Raw genomic sequence first — 13,127 nt, 5'->3', positions numbered from 1 at the left:
GGCTCCGCAGCGGCCATTTTAGTTTGCCATTGCGAACCGTATGGGAAATTGCTCAGGTGTTGGCCAGAGAGAGGCGGGAGTTCATTTTGGAAAAGCGTTTATTTTCGTGCGTGATTGGTGTTTGATTTTTGTTTTCATTTTCTTTCGGTCACTAAAATTTCTTTTTCCCGAACAATCGGAATTGCGAAAAAAAATGTAAAGCGGAAGACATTCAGGTGCACAGAGACAACCATTAAAAAAAACAAACAAGAAGGTTAAAAAAAATGGGCGTAAAGCGTTTAAAAAAGTTCTTTTAAATCACTTGGACTGGTGAAATTCAAAGTTTTTCAACAACAAAAGAAAAGACGAGTCGAAACAAGTTTCTTGTACACATAATTTGTTTTTACAGCAACGAGAGCCCATATTGCAAAGCTAAAGTTATATAGGATTCATTCTCTGTTTCTTTTGATTGACACACAAGGAAAAATAATAATAGCAAAATAAATAGGAAACTTTTGTTTGCAGTTTTGGGCGAGGGGGGGGATCTCTTTTGTTTTTTTTTTACACCGGGGTAACGTCCGTCTTTTTTATGTTGATGCGGGACGTGAATAACGAAAAGAGTGGAAGCTGAACAAAAAAAAAAAAAAGCAAGATCATTTCTCGCACAAGACGTGTGAACTTTGGTCTTGTTTAATAGAATCATCAAATCTAGGGTATTACAAAACTGGGAGAAGACGAGCGTCTAAGTTCTAACATTTTAGCACCGTGAATTGCGACACTCTTTTTTTTTGAAATCGATCAATTAACCCTAATCTACAAGAAACAAAATCTATTGTTTTTTTTTTTTAACATTTAGAATATGATTACAATTCCTCAACTGAATATCCCGCTTTCATTTGTTTTGCTTTTTCTCGTGATCTACCGAAGGAAGGATGCGGGTCCTCCCCCTCATTTTCTGTCCTCTTTTGTTTTCGTTTTTAAAGTTTCTCTAACGAGCGAGAATTGGTTAAGAGTTCGCGCGTGAGACGCCAGGCCTGTTTGGCGGCGCTTTCGAGCGAAGCGGGCGGTTTGCCCCGGAACAGATCCAGCGACGGTAGGAAATAGTGCGGGCACCGGCGGCATTGCAGGCACGAAATCAACTGCAGTAGAATGCCGTTGATCCTGTCACCGAGGCAGGATTCGTCCCATTCCATTTCTCTTGGATGTTTTTCACACTCGTAAAGTAACAGCGTCTGTCGATATAAAAGAAAAAGGCGGATGGAAATCAGAAACATTTTTAAAAATAAAATATCGGCCATGGTTAAACGATTCGATTCCGACGGCTTTCGATTGATTGAGTTTTGGGGGTTTTTTTTTTCTATTTTTTAATTATTTATTTTCGTACCTTCATGATATAAGTTGTCACTGGGTTCGCCGGGATGTCCAGGTGCCTATCTCTGAGCGTTTTGAGAATACTGAGACACTTGCGGCGGCATCCGCCGACCAAGAGACGATTCTCGGCTTCGATGAAGCTGAGAACCCAGGCGTCGCCTTCCATCGCCGACTGTTTGCCCGTCATGGCCGGCGTCTCTTTGCTGAGCAGGTCGAAACCTTCGGTTTTGACGTCGGCCACCAGGCCTGGATGAGGCCAGGGCATGTGCGGAATGGGCCAGTGAGCGGCCGATCGCGGCCAAACTCCCGAACATTTGAACGCCGGCGTGATTTGGACGACGAACCGCTCTCGGATCCGCAATTTGACTTCGGTCGTGTCCGCCACCATTTTGACAATGTCGCGATACGCCGATTTGTCACAGGCCTGGGCGACGAGCGTTTGGAATCGGGATCGGATCTTTCTGGCGGACAAGTATCCGCTGGCTGTGATGAACTCGACCCAAAGCGACATGGATCTCTTTCTTCCGTCGCTGAGTTTGAGGACGGCGCATCCGGGCAGAGTGCCGTCGTCGACGAAATTGAAAACGCCCATCTGATTGAGATAGAGGACGACTTCGAATTCGCCCGGCGAAACGACTTCCAGTCCTTCGAACCGTCCATTGCACTCTGCCAGAGACGAGATAAACCTCGGCTCTTGGACTTCCACTTCTTTCAAAACATCTTGCACCACTTTGCACACTTCGCGCAACGTCTTGGCGATCTGACCTTTGCGCGTCTGCACCCGCTCCCCGTAATACTTGTTCAACTGGTACAGCATCTTCGACTGGGCCGCCATCATATCCGAAGGGACCAACATTTTCTTTTTTCGTTTTTTTCAAACACTTGGTCTGAACAAAAAATTCAACGAATGGAACAAAAGGCCTCCTAGTTTTTGTGTATCCAAGAAAACCGCCGAATAATGAGGGTTTTTTTTTTTAATCAATCGATTAGATCATCGTCGCGATAGAAATCAAGGAAATTCGATCTGGCAACAAAACAAGGGGGGGGGGGTAGAAAATGTAAGGCGGCAGAGAGTTTGGTTTAGGACCACTGCTCACCACGTTCGGCGCATCACTGGCCGCTCACGAAGAATCTCACCATTGTTTCTTCCCTTTTTCTTTTTCTTCGATGCCTTGCCTCTTCTCGAAAGACAGTGAGAGAGAGAGGGGAAAATCAAAAGACGTGGGCAAAACAAATTCGGTTGGCTCCGCCTCTATTCTATTCTCATTGGTTGTGAGTTGCATGGGCTTTTGGCAGTCGGGGCGGGGCTTCTCGTCCGCCATCTCCGGACTTGAACAGAACAGCCGCACCTCTGGTTTGCTTTGTGTTTTGGAAGTGACGTGCGTGTATGTGGGTTGAACTTGGGGCTGTTCGTTTTGCTGCCGGGAACGGACCAATCGCGTTGGTTGTTGGTTTTATTGACCGGCAGAACATTTTATCCCCATCCCTCCGTGCATCTAACCCAGGAGCTGCTGCTGCTGCTTCTTTCTTCGTCGTATATTAGAACACATATCCCGTTCTTTATACCTCGCATACACCGACCGAACTCTGCGTGTGCGTTATATATATATATATATATATTTATTTTTTAAAAGAGCAAAGTTTCTTACGTTTTTTTTTATGGCGGTTCTTTATGTTTTCTTGTAGCGAAAAAGAGGAACAAATTTTTGTTCGGGGAGAGATGGGATATTTATACATATGAAGGGAAGTTTTCCCTCTGTGTGGACATAACTTCTTATTGATTTATCGTAACGACTCTTTTACTACTACAAGATCTACATATAAAGCGTATGTAATATTTATATGTTTTTTTTTTTTCTGTCTTTGGTAGTTTGGTTTCATTTCTGGGCGGCTTTTTTTTTTTTCGGCTGATTGTATTTTATCTTTTTTGTTTTTCTTACCGAGTTTTGCGGTTGATGTCGGCACCGGATCCTCTAGAAATGATTATTCCCTTATACTTTTCGGTAGGATTGTTTTTCTGTTTAGTTTTTTTTTTTTTTACGACTCGTGTTTGTTTGTTTTCTCATACGGCGCCGACTGATTCCGTATGCAAATGTGCGTTCCTGTTTTTGTTTTTTGTTTTTTTGTTTGTGTGTTGTCTTGTCTATCAGTCGGCGTGGCTAATGACAAAGGCAAACGAAATGGGGTAGACATATTTTTTTATATTTTACTTTCGGGTTCAGTTGCCATTAGAAAACGCGTTCGCGGTTTACCAAAATGCGAGTTATGACCGCGTGATTGTCTTTAGTGTTTAAATGCCGTTTATGCGCCCAGCATATAGAATACCGGCAGTTTTCTTTTGAAAACAAAAGAACACGTTTTTTTTTTTTAAAGCCACACAATTTTTCAACTGTTGCCTCGTTTGTCACCCATTTTTTTTTTCCCTTTTCATATTCGAGGGTTATTATTATTCCACGCCGAAAGAAAAAAGCGGAAAGGGCATCTGTAACAGCTGCAATTTGAAAAATAACAAAACAATTTTGTGTATCTGCCGTTCGCTTCTAAAAGATTGCCTAACAATCAGAATAGATAAGAAACAAACAGAAAATGTGGTTGATTAGTAGTGTGTACATGAGTGATTCGGCCAGTCGGTTGCGTGTGGATCCGCACGGAATGGGCCGTACGTAAAAATGGTACGATATAGTCCGGAGTTTTTTTGAGCGGAAGTAAGTTGGTTAGATGGAGCTTAATGCATCAGTAATGCTTCTTTCGTCCCCCCCCCCTCTTTGACGTGGGAGAAGGAAAAGGACCGGTAAGATGTATGACCGTCTAGACGGCGTAACCATGGCAACCATCCATAGCTCTTTCCATAATCCAATTTAGTCCCTCCCTCCCTGTGGCACTCCCGTTGGTGTGTGCGCATCTAATGCAAGTTCGTGTGACTCACGGAATCGTGAAAAATTATTTCCTTATTTATATATTTATTTATTTTTGTTTTTTTTTACATTATCAAAGAAAATTGCGATTGAACTGGTTCTACGTTATTTCAATTCAAACAAATTCTGCGTTGCGTCTATATCGAATTTCAAATGCAATCATCTTGTTGTTGCTGCCTGATCTTCTTCATGGCGGGTTTTAACTTGATTACGCCGACAACAAAAGAGAGCGGAGGGGAGCAGGTTTTTCTTTTTTTTTTTTTTTATCGTGTCATACATCTCCCATTAGTGTCACACTACTGCAATTCCGGGGATGTGTACAAGTGTATAAGGGCAACACACTTGACCGGCCTCCTCTGTCTCCCCCCCCCCCCCCCCCCTTTATTTTTGTATAGCAAATGGGCCACCAAAACACTCTCTCGCTGATTATTCAAACATTTGGTGAAAAATGTTTGTCTACTAGCGCTACATGTTTGCCCCCTCTCTCTCTCTCTCTCTTTGATCTGGGCCACTGCTGGTGGGCTGGCCCATCTGCCTCTCTTTTCGATTTTTTTTTTTTATTCCACCCTAGTCTCAATTCTATACGCATCAGCGGGTAGTAATACTACAGTAGTGAGTGGGTGGTAGTACCAAAGATGATGAAGCCATTGGAATGATTACAAAAAAAAAAAAAATGGGGAGGGGTGAAAGGGAATGAATGTTTACAACTTACAATGTGTGTAAGTAATTTTTAGTTTAAAAAAGATCGAAAGGATGCGCATGTTTTCGGATCGATATCATAAGAATTTTCTTCTTTATTTTCAATTTTCTTTCCTCGCCTTTTTTTTTTTTGTTGTTGTTGTTTTCGAGTTTTGGTATTTATTCATTCTGGGGAAATTCGATTGAATCCATCAAAGTCTAGTAACTATAGCAAAAAGAGAAATAGATATTGTTGGCAGACAGGCTTTAGGGGTCGGCGCGGATTGGGGGGATGTGGCTCTGACATCACTCACTTGATGCATCGCGCCGGGAATCCACCATCGACCGTTTCACGCAGTCACGGCGCCGCTGCCATGCAACGCCACCGGTCGGTCATTATCCAATCGGCGGGCAGGGAAAAAAAGAGAGAGAGAAAGAGGGAAAAAAAAAATATATATATATATATAAGACGCTAGTTTATCATAATATGTAAAACATGATAAGAAAGAAAGAAAGAAAAAAATCGTGGGATTATTTCAATGTTTTTTCACGTCGTGTTGTTTCATAGCCGCCATTTTCTTTCACGGAACGCACGGTGCGCAGCGTATATTTTTCTTGAAAAGAAGGGAAGTCATCCGTTTTCGTTGAACTATTTCCCATTGTCAACACGTCCGCCATTTTCGATCACAAAGAAATTCGTGTCCTATCTACTCCAGCCTAACGGAATACTGAACTATATGATTCTATGGTTATGCGTACGTAAACAATGTAATATCTGAGTGCATCCGCAATCGTACGAAAGCAGCCATCAGCAAATGGGTTTACGTGCCTATGCATACGCTAAGATGATAATGAGCGTTCCTCATCATCCTTTAGGCCTTTTAACAGGCCTATTTTCAAAAAATCGTTTGAAATTGAACCAACGTTGTGTTAAATAATTTTGAAGTTTACTTCTTGATCTATTGCTATATCCTTTCCCGATTAGCTTGGCCGTTAATCACACGAGGATTGCACCGCCATACATGGACCTCGAGGGTCTCATTAGCGATTGCGCGCAGAGCCAAAATCGTTTGATGCACTTGGCACGTGTGCATCTTTCGTATTTCCCCACAAAAGTATTTTCTCTCGTACCACCAACCGTCCGTCCATTCCATTAAGGCGTGGCCTACCTTTTTCTGCTCGACAACCCGATCATTACCGAAGACATTTTCTCTGTGTGTGTGTGTGTGTGTGTGTGTGCGTTCTGAATAATCGACGCGTGGCGCGTGTAATCACTTCGGGAAAAGGCTGAAAAACACGTGAGTAGACATCCGAGATGCTCCCAATAATCCGTTAGGTCATCGCGTAGCTTGCTGGGATCATCATTAAAAAAAAAATAGAGAAACTGCTGATGGATTATCGAGTGCTATACGAGACGAGTGATGCTCAAAACGAGAATCTTATCGTTATCTCTATATGAACAAAAAACTACGGAAATCATTTCTATATATATATATATTTTTTTTTAAATAAAAGAAAGAATTGTGATGTATCTTTTTTTAATGGAAATAGTAGCAACTGTAGCTGTCGTTTTTTTTTTAAAAGACCGGCTGTCTTTTATTTTTTCTAACCCTCCTCCGTTGCAATAAGAGGGAAGTAAGCCAAAGTAATCAGGTCCATTTGGGTGAAAAAAAAAAAAAAAAAAAAGACTGGGGAGCTGTGCAAGAGGTAATTCGATCTCGTGTGTAAGAGAGAGAGAGAGAGAGAGAGAGAGAGAGAGGCTCTGGCTTTTGTAGAACTGCGTGTATTGCATTCTTTCTGTGTTATCTTTTCAGCGGATTTGTAGGATGCCTCTCTTTTGCTTTTACTCTCGACATGGGGGAGAGAAAGAGGAGTGAAGTGGGTGGTGACAATCTGGCGTGTGTTTTTTGTTATTTTTATTATTATTATATATTTTTTTTTTTTTTCGTTGGGGTCTCTCCCCTCCATCGGGAAAAGTCTTAAGTTGTCTCTTTGGATTTTCCCTTTTTTTTTTTTTTTTTTTTTTTTTTAAGGATTCTTCTTCTTTTCTACAACAACAGTTGATGTTTCTCTTTCTGCTTTAAGAAGTAAAAAAGATTTCGGTTTTCGATTACCTCGAAAAAAAAAAAAAGGAATGACGACATTGTGTGTCATCTGTTTCTTTCTTTTCTTTTTTTTTTTGTTGTTGTGTGTGTAGGTATTAAAGTACTGCGATAATCTTCACGGCAAATGGTATTTTACGGAGATACGAGCCATCTTCACTCGCCGCTACCTGCTGCAGAATGTGGCCATCGAGATCTTTTTGGCCAGCAGAAGTAAGGCCTTTTCTCGACCTGTCATCCATCCTTCGCAACCAAAATCTCTTTTATTTTTATTACCATTCTTTTTTTTTTTTTTTTTTTTTTTCGTTATTTAACATACGCAGCTTCGATCCTGTTCGCCTTCCCCGACCAAGCCACCGTTAAAAGGATCATCAAAGTGCTGCCACCCGTCGGCGTTGGTGTTAAATACGGCATCCCGCAATCAAGGTATAAGTCTTTAAAATTCTCTATTTTTTTTTTTTTTTTTTTTTGGCTTCGTTAAGTGTTGACGCGAACGTTGGAATAAATTGGAAATCAATTGGTAGGCGAGCATCGATGATGTCCTCTCGCCAACTGATGCGATCGTCCAACATGACGCAGAAATGGCAGCGTCGAGAGATCTCCAATTTCGAGTATCTCATGTTCCTCAACACCATCGCAGGTAAGAAAAGAAAAAAGATATTTTTATTGTCTACTATTGAGTTTCTCGTGTTTTTTATCAACATCGTTGGGGTTTTTATTCCGCCCGACTGCGAGGCCGGAATTTTTTCGGTTTGCCCTCCCGAAAACGGGGAGATGAAATAAAACAAAAACGACATTTAGGAAGAATATTTTTGTTGGAAGGAGGGAAGGGAAAGGGACGACATCTCGATATATATTTTTAGCCCGTCGACTTTTTAAGTTGGCAACAAGAAGCCGCAAGAATAAAATAAAGACGAGGAGGCGAGTTTTTAAGAGAGCTTTACGGTGTCGTGGAGACGTCGTCTCCAATCAGGCAACTCGCCCGCCACTGTCCGCACCAATATCCATCCAGCTCTGCAGGCGGAACGTTCACGCGCAAGAGTCGCCCTTCTTTTTTTTTTCTTTCTCGAATGCCAAGAGGAAAACAAAGACAGAAAATAACCAGCTTTTTTTTTTTATTTATCTTTTATTTTATTTGCATTTCTAACAATGGAATAGAATGCAACCTCCCGTCACAGAGTTAACGATGTAAAAATGGGGGGAGGCATCGACTTGAGTTTTCATTTTATTATTTTTTTTTTTTCTTTCTCACGAGAGTCCAGCAGTCCAGGCAGAAAAAAAAAAGTTGTGGTGTCCCTGGGATGGAGTTGGGGACATTTTCCAGATGACCAAAAAGTTCTTCGTCATTTCGACGTTTGTTGCCCAACACGCACAAACACGCACAAACACACACACACACACACACACAAAACGTGGACAATATCTTCAGCCGGCCATTCATCTTTGTGTGTTGGTGGGGGTTGTTTTAGAAGCTGCGGGTCGTTTCGTGTAGCGGAACAGTTGCTCAGTTTTTTAGTTATTTATTTTAAAAGAAGCCATGGATACGGAAGAAGACATTTAAATGTTTCTTTCCACATCTCTTTTTCTCCAGACGGCGCCGTCTCTCTTCCGTAGTGTTTTCGACCCACAACCAAACAGCCCCCCTCACGACAACTGGCTTGAATCAAGCGACATCCTTTTTCTTGTTTTAAAGAGCAAATTGCATTAGATAAAATGGAATTTGTTTTTTTTTAATAGTAAATTTCCCCTCCGTTATTGCGCAAAGTAAAATATTAAAAAAAAAAAAAAAAAAAAAAAAAGATTTTTTAAAAAATTCAAATCATTTTCTTATGAAACGATAATCATTACTCGCCATTTTGATGCGAGAGTCTGAGCGCGCGTGTTTACACACACACGGACAGACTCCCGACTGCGTGTTTATCCAGCATTCAATTTCCTTATGTTAATGTCGACGCCCTTCGGCATGTAGCCGTGTACCTCTCTGATCAAATCAACAGTCCATCATGTCAATCCCGTTAACAGAGGCAAATGCCATCCATCTTTTTTTTTTTTTTATCCTCTTGTGGTTCTCTTGGTTTTAAAAAAATCTTCTATTCGTGTGTCTAATACCCCAAAAAGAGATCCATCATCCGGTAGTAGTAACTAACCCCATAAAGGTAAATTCTATGCAGTATGTACACATTGTACGGGGCGCGGTGCTTAGGAGGCCATTCTTTTACCAATGTTTATACATGTTGAGCAATTGCGCTCGCCCTGCTCTCATCGACGAAACAAAAAGGTGTTTTTAATTTTCTTTTTTTTTTTTTCTTTTCTTTCTTAAGAGCAAAGAGAGTTTAAGAAGCCCCCGGTACGGGCCACAAGAGTTGCGTGTGGCCCTCGGTGTGTGTGTGTACGCGCTATGCGGGATGTAATATGTTTGACTTGTTGCTCATTCATCGAAATGAATGTCGAAGACGAGGACGCGCTCATCCATCATCCGTCTGTCGGAGAAATTCTTTTTTTTTTCCTTGAGAAAAAGGAAGAGAAAAAAAAAGGGAACGTTTGTTCCATTACAGGGCAGAGATAGGCAAAAAAAAAAAAAAAAAACATGTGGGGGATGGGGTGCATTTCCTCCGCTAACCACCACCACCCAGGTGCAAGTCAACACATCCCCAAAACGTTTTGTTTGATTATTCTTCATTCAACATTTAAAAAACTAAGGGAAAAAAAAAAAAAAAAAAAAAAAAAAACTCCGCCTAAATGAATGGGGGGCCTACGTGTACACACACGTCCATTCCCTCCCATCTACTCCGCCTCCTTGTTGTGCGAGCAAACGATTTTGATGTGAAAAACGTTTGTTGTTTTTTTGTTTTTCTTTTTCGACTGGATGTAGGGCGGACTTACAACGATTTGAGCCAGTATCCGGTCTTTCCCTGGGTTTTAACCAACTACGATTCCAACGAGTTGGATCTGAGCCTACCCAGTAACTATCGAGACCTGTCAAAGGTATGCGCATAAAATATTTCTTTCTTTTTTTTTTTCCATTTCTATATGGCAACATTTGATAATTCTATACGCTTACCATATGTGCTTGGGGGTTTTTACTTGTTTTTATTTCTTTTAGCCCATCGGAGCTCTGAATCCGAGCCGGAAGCAATACTTTGAAGAGCGACATGCCAACTGGGAGCACGACAGCATCCCGCCCTTCCACTACGGCACACATTACTCGACGTCCGCCTTCGCCATGAATTGGCTCTTGCGTCTCGTCAGTTGACTCTTTTTTTTTTTTTTTTTTTTTTTTTTTTTTTTGTTGTTAAGCCCCGCAATTACAATGAAAAATGGCGTGCTGATTTAGGACATTTAAATATTCCCTGTTTTCTTGTTTCAACTCTTTTAACAGGAGCCGTACACGACCCTGTTTTTGAACCTGCAAGGTGGTAAATTCGACTACCCCAACCGGTTGTTCACTTCGATGGCTCTCGCCTGGCGCAATTGCCAAAGAGATACCTCCGATGTCAAGGTACGCATTTTTAAAACAAAACAAAACAAAAAGAGCACAATTTTTGGATTGAAAGTATCGGTCACAGTCAGTTTTCGTTTTGCTGTTCGTTAATCTTTTCACTTCTATTTGATGGCTGGGCGTGTTTGGTGAATTGTAGGAGCTGATTCCCGAGCTGTTTTACCTGCCAGAATTGCTGGTCAACGCCAATCAATACCAAATGGGGCAAACGGAAGACAACGTACCCGTTTCGGACGTGATTCTACCTCGCTGGGCCAGCAGTCCGGAGGAATTCATTCGCATTCATCGGATGGTGCTGTCAATTCATTTAAACGAGTCGAGTTCATCAAGTTGACAATAATCAATTCCTTTCTTTTTTTGGTTTTTCTTCTTGTTCTTTCGTTTCCGTTCAGGCGCTGGAATCGGAGATCGTGTCGTGCCAATTACACCAGTGGATCGATCTTATCTTTGGCTACAAACAGAAAGGTATGCAAGGAATGAAGTAATTATTTTCTTGTATTTTCTTTTTTCATTTGTTTGCATTTGTGTGTACTGCTACTGTGCCTAGTATTACTTAGTTTGGTAGTAGTGAAAGGGCTTAGAGGGGAGCCGCATATGGTTTCGATTTTGGGGCTGTCGCCGCTCTCTCAAGAGTCTCAACATCTCCCGTGAGACGAACCCCGCGTCGCGACGCCCGCCAGATTTATCCGCCGTCGCCGACTTTTCCTCTCCCCGTTTTCCCTCCTTCCGACCGGATATTTGGCGCGTGGTCAATTAGAAAGAGGCCTTTTTCCCTCATGTTTGCTAGTCTGTCGAAATGATAGTTCTTTCAGAGTTGCTCTAAACGCCATCTCGTGACCGGTTTTTAAAACTTCCCTTCAATTTATTTATTTATTTTTTTTTTTTTTTATAATAATGACAGGTCCTGAAGCAGTACGGGCAACGAATGTCTTCTATTATTTAACGTACGAAGGCAGCGTGGACCTGGAAAGTGTGGCCGATCCTGTGACACGAGAGGTCTGGGTGTGCTACTTATGAATATTCCAGCATCTATTAATTATTGCTATGTTTTCCTGTGGTGTTTCGTAGGCCATTGAGAACCAAATTCGAAGTTTTGGTCAAACTCCATCGCAGTTACTGATGGAGCCACATCCGCCCCGCAGCTCAGCCATGCATTTGGTATACCCATTGAATAGCAAACTTTTCTCTACACGAATTTCACGAATGTTTTTTTTTTTCTCGTCTTTATCCGCTGTCCAGTCTCCATTAATGTTCAGCTCGGTGACAGAGGATGTCTGCATGTCGATGAAATTCCTGTCCAATGCGGCAGTCGTCCACTTATCTGCCAATACGTATCCCCAGTTACCTCTGCCGTCTGTTGTCTCCGTCCACGCCAATTTGCAGTTCGCCCTCAACAGGTGGAATCCTGCCTATGCCGGTATAAAGTTGTTTATCAATTAATTTTATGATACAAGAGTGTACTGGGGTTTTCTATTGCAATGTTCTTAAATGATTTATTGTCTAGCTTCAGGAAACAATTCCGGCTATGTTGACAATGCCCAAGCCGTCCTCGCCAATTTGCCCCTCTCTATGGACCCCGTTCTCTGTAAGTTATCGGCCATTGTCCACATTGAAATCGATTGAATATTGCCCAGTTATCTAACCGTAATTTTTGTAAATTTAAAGCTACCGTGACCAGCCAGAGTGGCTTCTTGGCCCGTCGCCATCTAGGAGACAATTTTAGCCAAAAAGTGCGGATGCGCTCCAATTGCTTCATCACAACCGTCGACAGCCGATTCCTGATGGCCTGTGGATTCTGGGACAACAGTTTCCGAGTTTTCACTACCGACACTGGTATTTTTAAATTCAATTCTGACAATGTTTTAACCTCATTTATTTTCTATGGTTTTTTTTCAGCCAAAATTGCGCAAATCGTATACGGTCATTTTGGTATTGTGACGTGCCTGAGCCGCTCCGAGTGCAACATTACATCTGATTGCTACATCGCATCAGGTAAATGCGACGAATGTCATTGTATTTTTGTGTGAGATGAACTGAATTTTATTGAATGAAAATGTTATGTCGTTAAGGTTCGGAGGATTGCACTGTCTTGTTGTGGCATTGGAACGCTCGGACGCAAACCATCGTTGGTGAATCGGCCGACTGTCCAACACCTCGCGCGGCCTTGACTGGCCACGAGTCGGCAATTACCAGTGTCGCCGTTTCAGCCGAAATGGGCCTCGTCGTCAGCGGCAGTCAGGGTTAGTTGTGAAGTTTGCCGAAAAAGAAAACATTTTGAAACCCCAAAATTATCTTTTTTTTTTTTTTTTTGCTGTTGGTGTAGGTGGATTGGTTTTGGTTCACACGACGTTTGGAGACCTACTGCGATCGCTGGAACCGCGCGAATCCTACGGCAGTCCGCAAAATATAGTCTTGTCTCGCGAGGCCTTGGCTGCCGTCCACTACCAGAAAGGCAACATTGTCACGTACACTGTCAATGGCAAAACGATGCGACACGTGAACCATTCGGATAATATCCACGTAAGATAAACTATAAAAGAATTAGCAGTCGTATGATTTTAATACTCTTTTTTTTTTTTTTTA

At 42.0% G+C, this 13,127-nt stretch overlaps 2 protein-coding genes across 7 annotated transcripts in view; one reads left to right on the top strand and one right to left on the bottom strand.

The window, feature by feature from the left end:
- The window catches only part of LOC130695853 (neurobeachin-like), a 31,587-nt gene that overhangs the window by 18,132 nt on the left and 328 nt on the right, over window positions 1-13,127 (top strand). For 5 of the 6 annotated variants that reach the window (XM_059495422.1, XM_057518926.2, XM_059495420.1 and 2 more), the window contains 16 exons: window positions 7,141-7,258; window positions 7,369-7,471; window positions 7,570-7,685; window positions 9,918-10,030; window positions 10,149-10,289; window positions 10,425-10,544; window positions 10,684-10,836; window positions 10,937-11,009; window positions 11,446-11,540; window positions 11,613-11,702; window positions 11,784-11,961; window positions 12,049-12,129; window positions 12,210-12,377; window positions 12,441-12,536; window positions 12,614-12,784; window positions 12,868-13,064. In XM_059495422.1, coding sequence (XP_059351405.1) covers window positions 7,141-7,258; window positions 7,369-7,471; window positions 7,570-7,685; window positions 9,918-10,030; window positions 10,149-10,289; window positions 10,425-10,544; window positions 10,684-10,836; window positions 10,937-11,009; window positions 11,446-11,540; window positions 11,613-11,702; window positions 11,784-11,961; window positions 12,049-12,129; window positions 12,210-12,377; window positions 12,441-12,536; window positions 12,614-12,784; window positions 12,868-13,064 — 2,013 coding nt within the window. The remainder of the gene's footprint in view (window positions 1-7,140; window positions 7,259-7,368; window positions 7,472-7,569; window positions 7,686-9,917; window positions 10,031-10,148; window positions 10,290-10,424; window positions 10,545-10,683; window positions 10,837-10,936; window positions 11,010-11,445; window positions 11,541-11,612; window positions 11,703-11,783; window positions 11,962-12,048; window positions 12,130-12,209; window positions 12,378-12,440; window positions 12,537-12,613; window positions 12,785-12,867; window positions 13,065-13,127) is intronic. The other variant, XM_059495424.1, reaches the window with a different exon arrangement.
- Window positions 81-2,409, bottom strand: LOC130695843 (protein mab-21-like). The gene is made up of 2 exons (XM_057518914.2): window positions 1,364-2,409; window positions 81-1,211 (listed from the first exon to the last, which is right to left on the bottom strand). Exons 1-2 carry the CDS (start codon window positions 2,204-2,206, stop codon window positions 957-959), a joined length of 1,098 nt encoding a protein of 365 aa, XP_057374897.1. The 5' UTR covers window positions 2,207-2,409; the 3' UTR covers window positions 81-956.

Source organism: Daphnia carinata, chromosome 1 (genome assembly GCF_022539665.2).
Source record: "Daphnia carinata strain CSIRO-1 chromosome 1, CSIRO_AGI_Dcar_HiC_V3, whole genome shotgun sequence".
NCBI classification, from domain to species: Eukaryota; Metazoa; Arthropoda; class Branchiopoda; order Diplostraca; family Daphniidae; genus Daphnia; species Daphnia carinata.
This window is presented reverse-complemented; position numbering and strand designations above follow the sequence as displayed.